Here is a 17,621-nt window from a genome sequence, read left to right as displayed (position 1 = left end):
TAAAAGTTCTGCATCGTCGTAAAAATATTCGGACCACTTTCAAACTCCTTCAGCGGAGGGAACGAGAAAATCGTAAACCCGCCGTGTGCGCCGGAAGTGAAAATTAATGCAACAACTGACGCAACCGGGGGCTACCGCCTTTGCCGATGGTAATGATGGAGACGATGATGATGACGATGATGATGAACTCTGGTAGATGGGAGAAACTATTGTGGCGAAAAAAAAAACCGCAACGGAACGGAAAACAGAAAACTTTCGATTGGTCCTCGCCGTCGCCGATGGAATTACAATTTTTCCATCCCCTCGGAAAGGTAGGGGAAACAAGAGAACAGGGGATAGATTGCTAGTTAAGTGGAAAGTGGGGTCTCAAAACTAGCCAACTGTCCGTCTAGACGAGGAAATTGCATAACCGAAAGCGGTTGGAAGAAAAAGTTTACGTACTTTTGCTGGTGTTTTGTGGGGCTGTCCCATTTGATTTTCTATTGTTTTAATATACTTTCGGGTACCGCGCGTTGTTCAAAGTTTGAAAAAAATAAACAAATAATGCGTCATGGAACAAAATCAATTAACGATAAACAAAGGTACAATCAATATCGTAAATTTTTGCTAAAGAGATCAGTAGTATAAAAGTGACGTTCATTAAATTAATAACTATTTTTCTGCAATGGGTGTTTGTTTGCTTTCGTGAAAGCCTTTTATTATTAATACAATGAAAGCATTCCTTCTAAACCGAGCACGTCCCGTGCAAATCGCTGCCATTCCGTTTTATTATTTTACTACATCCACCATGACGTTGCACTTGAGAACGTTTCAATACTTTCTAACAAAACAAAAACTAAAATGGAAGAATTCATATTCCCACACCGAAACAAGCAGCACCTGCCGCTCATTGCGCGAGATTCCATGCTTTTCTGATGAGATACTTTTGCGTGATCCACTCGCAAAGAAACCCGTCTCAAGAAAATGTACAACATACAAGCTTTCCTACCTGCACTAGGACGAAAAACTCAACGAAACCCCGAAACAAAACGCTAGTGAATCAGCGAACGTGAAGACACATGCACGAGGGGGAGAGCAAGCGATCGCATAAATTCCTACCGGCGTAATTACACTCCATCCGTCTTGTGATGCAGCGCCACGGAACGCGTCGCCATTTTTCCGTGCGGATGCCATATGATTTTCAACTTCACCCTTTAGAGCATGCGGAACGGAAAACTCACGGCAGCTCACGTCGTGATGGGATGAGATCACCATTTTATAGGACTTCCAGTTTTTGAATGATGTTGCTACAACCTTCAACAGGGTGTGGTATTTTCCGTTCGTTTTTCCCGCTGTACAATGTTGGTGCAAAGAACGCGAACAACATTGCAAGTTTACGTCGTGTTTGCAATTGTTTGTGGAGATGTTTATTCTGGAGCATGTTCAAGTGTAACATAAACAACATCAACTGACCGGCACGAAACAGCAAACGTTGGAAGATAAACTTGAGGCATGCATTTTGGATATGATTGAAGCAAAAAACATAATAATTTAATGAAAATCAAACTAAGCGTCAACATATTAACAAAAAATACTCCCGAAGTGAGACGTACAGATCAAATTAATTGTAGCGCAGCAGACAAAGGATTCGTCAATCAAATAATAACATTTTGAAATGAAATCCATCCAAAACACCGATAGTAACATATTTCTATGATATGGTACACGACTGAACAAAAGCGAAAGCTATTGATTACATTTCAAAACTGTCATGATTTTACGTCGTGTTTGTAATTGTTTGTGGAGATGCTTGTTCTAAAGCATGTTCAAGTGTAACATAAACAACGTCAACTGACCGACACGAAACAGCAAACGTTGTAAGGTAAACTGGAGGCATTTTGGATATGATTGAAACAAAAAACTTAATAAATTTATTATAATCAAACTAAGCTTTAACAATTTAATTAACAAGGAATACTCCCGAAGTGAGGCGCACAGGTTTTTAATCAAATTAATTGTAGCGCAGCGGATGGAAAAAGGATTCATCAATCAAATAATTACATTTTGAAATAAAATCCATCCAAAAGACCCATAGCAACATATTTCTATAAAACGGCTGAACAAAACCGAAAGCTATTGATTACATTTCAAAACTGTCCGGTAGCAAAATGTTCTCGTATGGATGCGCTGATTTCATTGGCATAGCAAGGAAAAAATTCACAACAACATGGAAACGAAAAATAATTTTTCTATTATGTAAAAATACAAAACGGGTTCCACCTTTTCTGCTACGTATTTTTTTAAAGAACTAGTTTTAATTTTAATCACTTCCGTATGGAATCAGAAACCGAGAAGTATGCATTTCTGTATTTAATCAGCTCGAATACGAACCTGCCCGGAATAATTATCGAAGAAAAATAAATCATCGGCAGCATGATATAGCGCAGTGCAACGCGTCCATGGACGGCAATAAATAAGAGACTTACCTATCGACAAGTATTCTGAATGAATGGGCACACCAATTTCACCGAGCCGTTTATCGTAAATCATACAACCTTTCAATGGTTGCCCGCCAACAAGGGGAAAATTAAATACTATCCCAATGAAAATATGTTCCAACTTTGCGCTGAATTTCTTACCGCAACCGAAACGGTTGACCGCTCAAAGCTTGATGAAGTTTCCTGAAGCTCCCACATTTAACGATGGAGCATAAAACAAAGTAAACAAAACTAATGCACACACACACACAGCGAGGAGATGAATGCGGTGGAATCATTAGCGCCCGTTTTACCGTGCTCTGTTCCGTTTGACGTACCACACCGAGGGCGTTAAATTTCTCCATAATACATGTTCACACCATCCAAGCACTCGCTGCTTGCCCCCGTTTTTGTTCGCACCGGGCAGCCATTATCGGAAATAGCCATTTTCCCCGCATGCTGCGATCCACGTGGACCGTCAACGCTTCGCTGCGGAGCGCGTGCATCATGCAGTCGGTGCAGGACCTTCCACCGGCCACAACAGGTAAACGTTCGCTGGCCCCTCAAACCCAATCGCCCACTTCCCCTCTCTCCTTGGAAACGACAATGTCAAACACAGAAAATAAATAAATCGTGACAAATTGAAACATATGCGCATAAGCGCACCGTTGCGATGCAGGGCTTCGTAAGGGACGGCCCTGTGGGGAGTGGGTGGATCTCGCCCCCCCCCCCCCCCCCTCCCCTGCCGCCAGGTGTGTCAGTGTCTCGGACGAATAATCGAAATCGAACCATCGTGTCCTCGGTTGTGCATATCAACATTAAATATACCGTCTTTTTCATCGACTTCGATGGCCTTTGGCTTCCACAGGAAGCCGAGGTAACGGACATTCAGTGCAAACAATCTGCCATCAATGTTTGTGCGAAGGGCAGTGGAGTGTTTTGTACTGTGAAGAAGTATCATGGAAATGTTCGTAATTCAATTTGCTGTACGTTACTGATGTTGACGAACGAATAAACTAATATTGAAATAACGTTTTCGAAATTTTTTGACCAGAACTGGAAAAATCATACCAATCACATTTTCAAGCGCTTTAATTTCTTTAAAGAAACAAAGTCTATACTATTCGTTTATTTATCTTCGTGCATATAGAAACATTTAAAAGACCTTTTTCAACGACAAGGGCGATCGTAAATAATTCGAAGAAACGTGAAGGGCCGAGACTAAACAGTTCCCTCAAACAACTTATGTTTTGTAAAACCGTACTGACAACAACCACAACCTATTTCCCCCGTCATCGTCATGGTAAAAAGTAAAATAAAACAAACTCGCCGTTGTGAGCAAATAAAATGTGTACTTCAACATCACCGGTACTACCACGGTCGATTACTTCGCGTCAGTGCTTCGTGCTCACTTCTCACGTGCCCGTGACGAATAACGGATGAAGGCAAACATTTTTAAAACTCCACTCCACGTTCACCATGCCAACTCCTGCCTCATACAGTTCGCCGTGCTCCCCGTGAGTCCACTAGCCTTTGAGGGGGGGGCCACTACAGCCAAGCAAATACATTAATTATATTTTATGACATTAATATCGTGTGTGAAGCGTAAATAATCGTTTTATTAAATTAGTCTGAATGATGTGTATAATTAATGCATGGCGCAGCGACTACACAATCGACCGATGTTGCCCGATCTGACCCTAGCGGAAACTCGCCGTACAGGTGGGTTTGGAGTGTGTTGCTATTTGGTATGTTTGCATATTTTTCTCGTTTTAGTTTTTTTTTTGCACACAAACATGGGAGGAAATCACATGATCACATTTGAAACATTCTGGCGCAATATAAGCGTCATTTTTAGTAGAAATTAATCATCCGTTTTCCATAAACTACCATTATGTTGAATGATGGTTTCTGGGTAACATCATTAAAATAAGGACTCTCCTTACAAGTTTAATTGGATGGAAACACTCACAGTAATTAATAAAAAATCTGATTTAAAAAGAAAACAGATCAAAATAGACTTTTCGACTATTTGAAGATTTTTCGATTATTAAATCTCATTATACTTGATTACATTTAAGAATCATAAATTGTTGTAAATTGTTGGGAAACTTTGTTTAACAAAATTGAGTTCCGTTCAATCAAATAAGTATATTCTCAATCTGAGCTGTAAGAAAGGATATGAAAAAATACTCTACCAAGCAGGTCCATCAGTCAGTACAAAGAAATTCCGTTCGAACCAAAGTTCCGACACCACTGCTGATAGAGGAAGGATTACCTTTAAGTCCTACGGAACACATCCAGGAAGGAAGCAACTGACCATGGGTAGAGCGTACCAAATCGGGGGGGCGAGCGAAAATTAAATACTTCAATCCGCTTCCGGCAAGTCAAGAGTGGGAAATTGCATAAAATGGCGCGCCGTTGGTCGTTACCCAAGTGTGCAGCAAACACGGACGAGCACATGGCCGGCGGTGGGATTTGGGTCGTAAACATGTTGTACGGCCTTCAGAGTGACCACTCTTTCCACTTCCGACAAGCTTCAACGTACCAGTTATCGTGTCAAGCGGACGCGAAAGCTGGTTTCGATTCGAAAGATTCGATAATTCAAATCTTCCCTAAGGCCGGTCGGTTTGGCACGTGAATCGCTGAGAATGCACAGTGGGTTCGAGAAAGAATACGTCCCTTTCAACAAATTAGTGAATGATTAAAGGAAATGCTTATTAAAAATAAGTTATTAAGAAAGAATCAAGTCCAAAATGAACGCCCGTGTTTCGGATCAATCGACTTAAATTAGAAACATTTTTTTGGAAAATTCTATTTTGTCCACAATACCACTGAAACTTTCCCTCATTCCCCTTTTCAATGGCGGAAACGTCTCGGGTTAAATGTTGATCCATTATCTCCGATCCACCCCGATCAGTTAGCCTTGATGGCTAAAGGGAAATTAATAGCTGGCCTTTAGGCCATCGCTGACCGCTCCAATCGGTAGCTATCATCCAGTTTTCCGCTAGCATCGGCACCGACCCACAAACAACGGCTCAGTCAGATAGCCACAACAAGGAGCGAAGGTTCTCGGGTGCATCCCGTACGCACTCGATAATAACGCATCATCATCATGATCACCACCTACATCATCATCGTCGTCGTCGTCAGCAGTGGCATCGGTTTCAATTTTCACTTACCGAAAGCAATAAACTTCCATTTCCTCCAGGATGGTGGTGCTTCAGTTCGTCCGTCCGTTTTCCTTTCGAACTTTCAGGCACTTCCATTTCAACGAATTCATCTTTACCCGCGGGGGCTCTCTTGGGCATTGGTGTGCAAATACTTATTTATTATTATGGTTCTCTGTATGGGAGGAATGCATGGTTCCTTATATCATTCGCCAGCAAATATTGGGTACCTATGGGAACGTGGATTAAAATTTTAATTTCAATTAAGCGCATTTAAGCGCATTGGGATTTCATGAACGCTTATTTTGGTCTTACTTTATTTATATTATAATCATGTAATACTTTTTTTAATTTAATAATACTGTCATAACCAAATAGTGAAGTACAAAAAAATTACTTCCATCATCTTGGGCCGTCCCATCGGTGTGTGCGTAATGTTTATTCAAGCTCACATACGACCCCAACTGCAAGAACTTGTTGCCAAAACGCGCAATCAGTAACGACTGTGGTCGATTCCGTCCAATTAGTTCCATTTATGGCTACACGGGCACATATCGAGCAAACGATATTTGAACACTCCCCGCCCTTACCATCGTCCATACTCAGAAATCCATCTTCCAATTAATTTCCCAATCGGTAGCGTTGCGATCGATAGATCGAAAACTCCCACGACCGCGGAACATACATTCCAAGACCAGGTGGCGAAGGCGTGTGGTGTAAATGGTTCCGTTTACGTTTGCGTTTCGTCCCACTAGCACCACTTCCCCTGCGGAGAACCTCAAGAAATCCGTCAGCAAGGAAAATGCGATGAAATTGTAGATTTACTTTCCAACACTCGTCGGACCCCCCCGGTACCGAGCGTGTAAGCAAGGGCCGGGTGATGTGGTATACAAGCGATCCGTGCGATCCCGTGCTTGAGTTTCGATTTTGTTCACCCACGATTTCCCGAAGGGGGTGGGGGATGAAAGTTTCGAACGCGGTCCGGGAGTGCAACTACTACTCCTTACGGGCACTGAATAATTGAATTAACAACTATTTCCGTTCACTCGCAGCTTCTGACAGCGGCGAAGCGGGCGAGAATCGGAGGTCAAACGGGCACACTGTAAGGATTCGGCGTAACAAGGCCAAAGCAGTGAATGCAGCGCACGTCTCGCGCACCTGCATCGGCTAGACGTTTCCGGTTCGAGACGCGCGCACCGTCCACCCACCAGGAAGGGGTGTGCTATCCGATTCCCAGCTGTACCGGAAGTCGGCGCATACAAGCTCTCCTACCTGCAGCTCCTCGCTGATTCTACCCAGGCGATCCCCGAGGATCGAGGTTTTGGGGCGAGCAAATTCAATTACCACCGTACAAACAGGAAACAACTATCCACCGACCGGTGCAACGCGGAAGTCCCGAGGTTCTGTTCCGACACCGTCCGATACAAATTCGCCCAGCGCAAGCCAGCAATCGAAGGTTCAAGCATGAAGTTTCGCGGTTTAGCGTCCCATGGCGTCGGTTGGTGCAATATTAGCCTTGCCGGTAGGAACACTTTTCGTGGGACAAACATTTTCCAAACTCTTGGGCATTTGACTTGTGGATATGTACTTCCACATTTAATGTTCCCTTCGATCAACTCACAATTCACAAAAGAGCAACGATTTCTGTGGTGAAAGTGGTATAGGTATTGACTTTCACTATTTACCTTGCCAAGAGACTGATCTATTCTAGCTGCAAATATATTTCAATTTTATATTCCTGCAATGCTAAACATGATTGCAGCTTTAAATCTCAACATATTCTCGAGTGCATACATTTTTTTACAGCCTATTTAAGGCTAGATAGGTGAACATTGCCGATTTTCTTCCTTATTTTTTGGTATATTTTAACCGAGAGGCAAGAACAACGTAGAAAATTGCATCTAGATTTTCTTCTCTTCTACTAGCAAAACAATCTTCGTTCCTTTTATATTCCATAGAGATATCTCCGAGATGCAACGATTCAAACACATTCTATTATGAAAGAAAGTTATTCTAACTCTTCTTGTTACAGAATTGCTTTGTACAGTACATTAACTTACCAAAACTACATTTTAAATATGATTTTATTACACTTATCACTACTCTCGTTGTACTCTTTGATTATGTCAAAATCGGAGCTCTCATCACGATCATTTTCATATATTAATTTTAATACATTTTCCATTTGTTTCATGAAGCTTGTTTAGGATTCTTGGATTCAGTTAGATGGTAAATATTTCTGCTATTTCCATTTCATTTCTCACCAGACAACCAGACTGTTCCTACAAACGTAAATATAAAAGTAAATAATCTTCTTGTCAATGTTTTAATCATAGAAAAAATAAACGTGAAAAATATTATGTAATCCACGAAGATTTACAGTATGTTTCCTCTAAATTCATATTAAACACGCATAATCTATCCCACGTTCACAGAACGCAGCAAACAACAACGAACCACCGAAGATAAATTAGACAAGGCCCCGATGGCGGAAAGCTGACCATCAGCTGGCAACCGAAAACAAATGCTTGTTGAAACAACTTTAAAACGGAGGTTAAGCGGCTATTAATCATTAAAATCCACCTTCCACCGGTTCACGGGTGGCCTACATGGACACGGTACATGTACGGCAAACACCTTTCGGGGAAGAAAGGATCATCTTACGGCTGTTTTGCTGACGGTAGCGTACTTCCACCGGCCTTGTTGCCCCGTCGTTTTCCATCAACAGGAGTAGGATTAATAGCAACCTGAGTTGTCTTATCCAACGGACGCGGACGACGCGTCTGGAATGCCCATGTCGGCTCGTGTTCACTCTCAACGCAAATCTCGAGAGGGAGTCATCGGCTTGCCCTCGGATATGGCAAGCTTCGTTCCTTCGAGCTCCGAGAAAGTCGCACACAGCACAAAATTGTTCGACAGGTCCGTCGTCTGTATGTTACCTTCTGGCATGCTTCTCCCATCGGGATCCTTGACATCCTGGAGGATGGAGCAACCTCGAGAAGACGCATCTGAAGCGAGGATATTGTTGCTGCATCTTAAGGCTGCTTAAACGGTGTCCTTGTTGAAGCATTTGGAGCCTTTCAAATCCACCGCCTTGCATTCCGAAAGTACACGCTAGGAATTTGTCTTAACCCCAACAGCAAGATTCTAGACATCCTCCAATCTTCCCCGCCCCCTCACCTGAAAGTTTTCTCCCGAAATTATGCACACAAATAGTTGGCGTCCCCGGTTCGGCCACCGGAGAGCCCCCGGGATCCCTTGACTAATGTCCTTACGCCGTGGCATCTCCACCCTAGGCAAGTACAAAGGCAAGTACGAAGAAATGCAAAATGAACCGACACCCTAATCGCGCTGGCGCCGACAAAATATGGTAGGCAAGCATATGCATTCGTCACTACGGCCAGGAATGTTGGGGCCGGGTTTCCTCTGAGCGTGCGGTGGGGCAAAGGAGGAAGAAAAACGATGCTAAGAAAGGCGACACACTCCTGTTTCACTCGTCGTGAGTTTGTTTCTCGTGTTCAACATGCCCACGGAATGCCATTTGAAAGTGCATTTGGGCATTGGATCTGGGAACCCCAAGACATGCCGTTTGCCAGGCGTGCAATCTTGCTCTCGTAGCGATGTGTCCTTTATTGAAGCTTATTTCTTGATTCCTACCCCTGTTCCCTGGCCTGGGTTTCCTTATTAGCTCAAGATGGTGCAAATGTGTTGTACATTTGAACGTTAAGAGTTTTAAAGTAAAGAACAAAAAATCAGCATTAGCAAGAATGCATTGTCATAATGAAAGTACCAAAAACCATTTTGCTGGAATAGTATGTATGTGCTTTTGATAAATCTACTAACTCTACTAACCTAATAATCTACTAATCTACTAAAATCTAACTACCAATATTCAAACTAACAAAACACAATTGTACATCATGTTATAGAGAGTGCAATTTTCATATGACATAAAAATCATTTAAAGCCGAAAACAAAAATTGTATACAAAAAAAGTAATTTTTTACAATAAATTTCCAAATAAAATTATCAACGTCATAACTGTCACGAAAAACACTGTATCACTGTACCGTGCCCTCTATCCGTGAAAATACGAACTAATATGAGCTCATATTAAAGACTCAAACCAGAGCACGTGGATCTCATCTTCCTTGTTGGAAATCAAAACAAACAATTTTGTAGCTAACCGGCATTTTAGCGGACAAAATACGTCTAAAGATGTGAAACTGATGGCTTCAAATTTAATGAAGCATTAGCTTCAATTAAAATTGAATCGATAGGTATTTAAATGCTGCGAACATTTGATGATTATCATTAGAAAAACACGCATCGCCAAGCATCAGCTGATCAGCCGTGAGCATGAGTTCTCCTGTTTGTAAACAATGCTCCTCTCGTGTTCATCTCATCTTGACGTGTTCAAGATAAAAAAAGTTATAGTATACTTTGATGTCGTTGTAAAAGAAACCGCGACTCGCCTCTCCCATCCACTGCCAGTGACGATCGTTTACTACTCGCGATCTTCCCGCGATCTGTGTACTACTGTTTCACTACCACACGTTCGCGCGAAGAGGTCGAGTTTAAGAAAAACGCACACTCTAGCAAGCCAAAAGCCTCGCGGACGGCCGGATTCGATACTGTTCGCAGTCGTCTTACATCTTCCTTCAACAGCTGAGCATCGAGAAAGAACAACCCAGCGAGCCTAGTACCCGTGTACAGTAGGCTTCTTCTTGGCAGCTGCGCCTCGTCGTGGTGTCGTGGCGGCATCCGCGATAAGACTCGTCAAGGAAAGTAAACCGCAAGTGTCGTGTTCGCGAATTGGGTTATTATCGGAAGTGCTTATCAGAAAACCGCTATTCAATTTCGGTCAAATTATCACACAGCTGGTCGTGAATTGACACGTTTGAAGGTGGCGGTGCGGTACCATTCGGTGAGCTAATACTAATTCTCACATCAGTTCGGGCTGAAGAAGTTATAAGCAGTCGAGTTGGCGATCGTGCATATTTACACCATATAAGGAAAAATAGGGGTTTTATATTTATTCACACAGCTGTTTCTGTGTTTTTCTAGTGAAATACCATTGAGTTGTGCAGTTTTTACGCACCTGAATTATCGTGTTCGTACAATACCACCGAATATCTACGTTCAGCCATTCGAGGTATATTATTTTTAACCACTTGTGTCGGGTTTAAAAAAAAGTGTACGTCAAGAAAAGTGGCCGCAAGCGGAGAGGAAAAAATGCAAAAATCGCTTAATAATCATCACCCCGGTCCCGTGTACCACCTGTCAATACGTTCCGCGGGCTTCATTTCATGTCGATTCTTCTCTACGTCTCTCTACAGGAGGATTGGTTTTCCTTTTGGGTTCAGTTGGCACCAATCGTTACTTCCGTTCGCTTACGATGCCGTTCAATTCCGCGACCGCGACCTTGTGATCGTGTCGTGGCGGTGAAGGCCTCAAACAACGCAACCACCTTCGGTACGGTGTGTTAATACCCGGCACACGAACACACCGGTGTGCTGTAACGACAGAATGGATGACATTAAGGGTGAGATTTGAACAAATTACATTTACAACTTTTGGATTCCTTGACGTAGTTCCCCGTGCTAGAAGGCAATTAGCGATCGGATGGTGAAATGGATTTCAATTTATCCCGTGAGAAACTTTCAAATTTTCAGAGCAAATAGCGAGCTTGTATCAGCGATTTCGAACCCCTTCTGATGGAGAGGGTCAGGCTTTTGCCTTGCAAACCGTTACTCAGCGGGCTGCAATGAATATCAGGCGAGCTACGTCCGGGCGTGATTCATCTTTGCTCAAGATGGGGACCGAACGGTTTAGTACGTACTCTTTCCCATCAACCCCATGTCCTGGAAAGCCCACAAGATTGCCAGAATTGTGAGACATCAGCCATGCTATCCCCTCGCACCGATAAAACAAACCGAGCACCTTACTGCACGAATAACAGTAGAGTAGTTTCGTAGGAAGCACGATCACTTAATTGATATTGATGTGTTTGTGCTTGTACCCCGAAAATAACCTACATTGCTATTCAGTATTGACCATTTCCGTTTGTTTTGAAAACGCAGAAAACCTCATTCCGAACCTTCATTTTGCGGAAAACGACGAGGAAGAGCTTGCGGAAGAGATCGGACTTCCGAGGCGCCCCACGATCCCGTCGCTACGCCAGCGCAACTCGCAGATTAACATGCTGGAGCAGATGACGCACACCGAGGAGCAAGAGAAGCTGAACGAGCTACGCCAGCGGAAGGCTACGTCGAAGAATTCCGTTCGCCTGGGGAAGGGTAAAAATGGTCAGCAGAAAGGAGGCCCCATCGAGGAGCCGTTCGGGGAAAGCCTGATGGTGCTGGAGTTTAGCGAGAGTGCGTCGACCGAAGCGATCCAGTGGATCATGGAGAAAATAGGCGGACGTCGCGTGGACGGTGGGTTGGAGTTAATCGTACGGAAGGAACCTTTGAGCAGGTAAACTTAAACGGTGACGCCCGTGGAAGGATAGCAACTCCGTACATGAGGGATTCTTTTTGGCTTCGTTTTTTAGAGATAGTCAGACGATCATCTTTCACATCTCCGCCACACACATGAAGCTGCTTGAGTTTGCCGACGATATGGGGTTCATGAAGCGTACCAAAACCGGTATTATCAGAAACTTTAATGTGGCCTGCCTGGACGAGTTCTTCTATGACGAAAACATGACGCTGGAAGACATTCTGACGCCGGGCGATCGGCAGATCATCGTCAAGTACGCGCTGGATTCAATCAAGGCGGCCGACGATGACCACCACATACCGGGCACGAAGATCATCCTGTACCATGGTCAATCGATCGTGCAGGCGGCCCAAAGTGCCGAGCTGATTACCAACCTGTACTCGCTGCACGACAAACGGAAGCTGAAGGAACTTCGCCACCGCTGGATCAAACCGAACCGGATGCAACCGATCGACGAAATCCGAGACTACTTTGGCGAAAGTGTCGGCATGTACTTTTCGTTTCTTGGCTTCTACACGTACGCGCTCGTCGTGCCGACGGTGTTCGGTTTCCTGCAGCTCGGTCTCTCGGAGGAAACGGAAACGGTGCCGTTCTTCTGCGTGTTCTACGTCGTTTGGATGAAGGTGTTTCTGGAGCTGTGGAAACGGAAAAGTTCGTCCCACGCATACCGCTGGGGTACGATCACGATGACGAACCTAGACGAACCGCGGGTCGGTTACTACGGTAAGCTGGCGCGAGACCCCATCACGGGCAAGTGGACACCGCACTATCCGAAGTGGAAAACGTACGTCCAGATGTACTGCGTCACCGCACCGATTATCCTGCTGTGCATGGCCATCGCTGGCTTTGTCACGATCTTCCAGTTCTACGTCGAAGCCTACCTGGCGGAGCTGTTCGGGCCGGATGCGTACATCCTCTACCTGCCGTCGGTGGTGAACGCGATTTACATTGCCGTGTCGACGCTGGCGTACGATCGGTTAGCAACGTTCCTGACCGACAAGGAAAACCACCGCACCCAAAGCCAGTACGAGCGACACCGGGTGAACAAGCTGATCGTGCTGGAGTTTGTCAACAACTTCCTGTGTCTGTTCTACATCGCGTTTATCCTGCAAGATATGAAGATGCTCAAGACCCAACTGATGATGCAACTGATCGTGCTGCAATTTCTACAAAATGTCTTCGAGAACCTCTACCCCTACTTGAAAAAGAAAGTTGGCCTCAAGATCGTCCGTTTGTTTGTGAAATCAAATGTAAGTATCTCACGTGGGTCTCTATTAACACATCGGTTTCCATTGATCCTGACGATTCATTTTTCGCTTTCAGTACGAGAAGCTGAAGGAAGCGCACGAAGTGTACGATGAGATGGGCCTTCGTACGCTCGACACGGAGGATCCACGGGTTATGCAGAACCGCAAGGAGGCGATCCTTGAGGAGTACAACACGTACGACGACTACCTGGAGCTGTACATTCAGTTCGGCTATGTGGTCTTGTTCTCCTCGGTCGCCCCACTCACCGCCTTCTGGGCCATCCTCAACAACGTGATCGAGATCCGCCTGGATGCGTACAAACTGTGCAGCTTCTTCAAGCGCCCGTTTGCTAGACGCACCAAAAACATCGGCGCCTGGCAACTTGCGTTCGAAACACTTGCCGTCATCTCAATTCTGACCAACTGTGGAATTTTGTATCTTTCGCCGCAAATGAGGTAACTAAAACACATACACGGAAGATGAGAGAAAGGAGACAATGAGCCAAACGTTTTGCTTTTCCGTTCCAGGGAGCTCGGTGCTAATCTCAGCCGTGAAGGGTACACACTATCCTTCCTCGTGATCGAGCATATTCTGCTCGGGCTCACGTGGTTCATCTACAAGGCCATACCGGACACACCGCACTGGGTGCGAGTGGCGCTGGCCAAGGCGGAACACGAGTCAAGACAGGCCCTGAAACGGGAGGTACGAAATAAGCATTCGTTAGTGGATGGTGTGAGCTTTTGAGGATGAGATACGCTACACTCGCCGGCTGGATTTCGATCGATCTCATCTACCTAACCCCTCTCTCTACCGCTTTTGTGAAACAATTTTATCCCAACGTTTGCCATATTACAACTGCAACGAAACAAACACATTTAATTTCAAGTTTTGCTCTACTTTGTAGGACTAACCATACACGCGACACAGGCAACGTTTCACGCCATCTTTTCCCGATTATCAATTTTCCATCACCATGGTTACATCAAACCAGCGTCGTAGGCTGATCCTAATCCTTCACAAATACAACACGATCCAAGTCATCCATTCTTCCACATCGACTCAGCGCAAGCCGATAATGCTTAATCCTAGAGAGCATTTGATTTTTTCCGTTGTTTTTTCTATAGTATAGAATACTAAAACGTTAAACAATATGTAGTTGTTAAGCCGAACTGGATTGAAATCTACTTCCGTTCAGAGTACGAAAGCCAAGGTATAACAACAAAGATGCGGTAAGAACGGTGTGAATTCGTTTCCACAGTCATTTTTAGTAACAAAAAAAAAAGTTTTAGTTAACAATGTGCTTGTGATCGTGTATTTGCTATTTTTTATGCATTAACAGTGTTTTACAGCTTCTTTTGAAGAATCCTATGCCATAAATATGCTGCTCAATGTTCGCCGACGCTGCAACAACAAACTTGAAGGCGAGCAAATAAAAACCCCAAACACGATTTGCAAACCCCTCTCAGGAAGGCGCTGTGTTTAGATATTAAACAAAAAAGCTGTTGTTTTGCCAAGCACCGACAGGGTCTCGAAGAGAACATAGACTTTGGATCGTTTAAGGAAAAAACCAACCAATCATAAATGAAACAAAATATTTGCGTTGTTACTTACAGAACGCACAACGATCTCGCAACGTACTTTTCCGACGGTTTCGCAGTGTTCACGATACTCACTCGATGTTGAACTAGTCCAACGAAGCGAAATCACTTCACAAAATGCCAAAAATGCAGACGCGAACCGTGTGAAATGCTTCGACTGAACTTCATCATGCACAGAGCGTGCCTTCCTTCCGTCGATGATTGAGCGAGACTTAATGGATGGAAAATGTTTAGTGCACAATGTAACAAACAATTATCTTGTCAATACCTTAAAGGGACAGAAGGGAATTTTTAGATAGAATGTAATAAATCATAGTTACCATTGAAGTGGATCGTATTCTTTCTAATTGACTGCGTATGTGATAATCCAGCATGAACATCTTCGCTCTTGTTTAAGTTCCAGCTTAGTTGTTGGATTTTATTTTCTTCATTCAGCAAGCGCAACCTAACAATCGGTACTAATAATAGTTTGGTTGGATCCTCTAATTCTCTGTAATTCTCTGCCCGCGGTCACTGATGTATGTACTTCATTCTGCACCCACGATTTGGGTGCAGCGTTTTCTAAATGAAACTAAAAACAAAACTGTTTGCAATGGAGGAACAATTAAATCATATGCAGGAGGTAGGAACGGGGTTTCATTGGGTGTAAATTTAAATCAAAACTTGTCTTACTTTCGCTCTAATATTACATATCCGAAGTAATCGTTATATTATTATTATGTTTTCGATTTACTTCTACTAATTCTCCTGCTTTTAGTTATTTCTCCTGCCCACCGGCGGAACGAATCTTCACTTCTTGCTCCGCAGCAAACATCTCTTTACCTCACGCATGCACACACACACACACACACGCACTTAAAAAACTACTCGCGCTCACAAAGTTCACACCTTTTATTATTTTTGTTTATCACTCGTCGTTGCAAGTTTAGCATCATTCTTCTTCAAAGAAAAAACGAAAACATTGCTTCACCGTTTCCTCCTACTCGACATGGCGCTTCTTACTGTTTGCTGTTCGAGTTCATTTGTAATTAAGTGTCCTTTCTACTGAATTTTCCAATCGCGCAGAACGCTAGGGATAGGGCTACTAAACCTATCACTGACTTACGTTGAAATATACGAGAACTAACAAAAGAAATCATTTCAAACACACTGCATACACATGTTAACGTAATTCATACCAATCACTTCTTGCGGGGCACCCTCTTATTTCACTTATTAGTTGTCAGCCATCTATTGAGGCCAGTATCTGTTGGCAATAACCGATTACTTGTGTGTATTAAACTTCACAAAACGTCTGTTGCCAAAAGTATCGCTTCGCCCATCCAATGGATTTCGTCTTTGAGAGAACGTTTCGATCAATTTTAAATTGTACCTTTTTCTCTTGTTTATCAAACTGGGTTTCTGTTAAAGGTAGTTTTGCTGATTTGTTTTGAAAAAAATACATCTTGCCACTATTTTACATGCATATTTATCTCACGTACATAAATGTACAAAGACCATGCGTTATTATCCTTTTCCTTTCCAGCAAAAATCCATCCGAGACACACTTTGCCTTTCCTTTGCACGTATACGAAAAGGCGAAGCGCGTCAATGATTTCGTGCTTATGTCTGTTTTGTGATATTCAAGCAAGCGTTGCCCTCCCCTTAGACAACGGCTTAGCGTTGATATTTGTTATCGGCTGGGTAATTTTCCTCTCATTTTTTTGGTTCGGTTTTCATTCCCTGTCGACATTCTGGTTGTCACCAGTCGTTTGTTTCAATCTGTCTTAAAACATAAAAAAATCAACCCAAGGGGGACTAACAATTATTACAAGGCATGGACAGAATGACAAGAAAATGAGCTTAACCTGAAGGAAAATTATATTCACCTTTTCTATCCGTCCCCACACATACACACGATTCGTAATGGAGAAAAAATGCACTTCGATTAATCGGAAGTCTTACATGTTAGCTAAGGAACAGGATGTAAGGATGTTTCGGAGGTTAATTCCAGGAATTAGTACCGTAAACCGTAAGGATTGTTAATGCGACACTCGTACGTCCGACGAACGCTTTCTTTTCCCCAGGAAAATACGAATTGAAAGTGATAACATCTAACAATATAGCACTCCACTTGCCATGATCAAAGAACTAACAAAAAACAATAAAACTAAAATTGTAGCACTGCACGAATGAATTCAAAGTACGGCAGAGCCTCGATTATCCGCGATCGTTGCTGTTTTTTTGTACACATTCATAGTTTTTACTAACATTTCGCCTGTTGAATTGTTTTTTCTAGTAACTACTCTTACTTTTGACTATATATATATATATATATATATAACTATGTTACGTCCTATGTTTTTAAACACTTTTTCAAGTGTTGATCTGAATTGTTTTCTCGATGTTTTGAACTAGGTATAGATCGCCGACTGTTCTCCACCGCGGGTAATCAAGGTTCTCCTGTACCTTAACTTTGTCTCATTATTTAAAACATGATAACGGATTAAAGTTCACCATCAGTTCTGCTAGTGAAAGAGTGTCGGTCACACACAAAATCAATTACGTTATCACTGTACGAGGGTGTCAAAAAACGCGTAAAGCAAAATAACACCTACATCATTAATAAATGAAGCTTGATGCTTTCCGAAAGTCCACGGCGCACCAAA

The 17,621-nt window shown here is 43.2% G+C and overlaps 1 protein-coding gene across 1 annotated transcript; it reads left to right on the top strand.

Moving 5' to 3' along the window:
- The first annotated feature begins 11,155 nt into the window (after positions 1 to 11,155).
- Positions 11,156 to 15,159, top strand: LOC131287629 (anoctamin-10). Its single transcript, XM_058316697.1, has 6 exons — positions 11,156 to 11,171; positions 11,710 to 12,103; positions 12,180 to 13,377; positions 13,451 to 13,830; positions 13,903 to 14,077; positions 14,989 to 15,159. The coding sequence occupies exons 1-6, from the start codon at positions 11,156 to 11,158 to the stop codon at positions 15,061 to 15,063; spliced, it is 2,238 nt and encodes a 745-aa protein (XP_058172680.1). The 3' UTR covers positions 15,064 to 15,159.
- The last annotated feature ends 2,462 nt before the right edge of the window (positions 15,160 to 17,621 follow it).

The sequence above is a fragment of the Anopheles ziemanni genome, chromosome 2 (genome assembly GCF_943734765.1).
Source record: "Anopheles ziemanni chromosome 2, idAnoZiCoDA_A2_x.2, whole genome shotgun sequence".
NCBI lineage: Eukaryota > Metazoa > Arthropoda > Insecta > Diptera > Culicidae > Anopheles > Anopheles ziemanni.
The sequence above is the reverse complement of the archived record's forward strand: the minus strand, read 5'-3'. Positions and strand labels throughout refer to the sequence as shown.

Excerpts from the sequence above, each read along its gene's own strand:
- LOC131287629 (XM_058316697.1), top strand. Across the intron at positions 13,378-13,450 it reads GTTTGTTTGTGAAATCAAAT|TACGAGAAGCTGAAGGAAGC; the intron begins GTAAGTATCTCA and ends TTTCGCTTTCAG. Across the intron at positions 13,831-13,902 it reads TATCTTTCGCCGCAAATGAG|GGAGCTCGGTGCTAATCTCA; the intron begins GTAACTAAAACA and ends TTTCCGTTCCAG.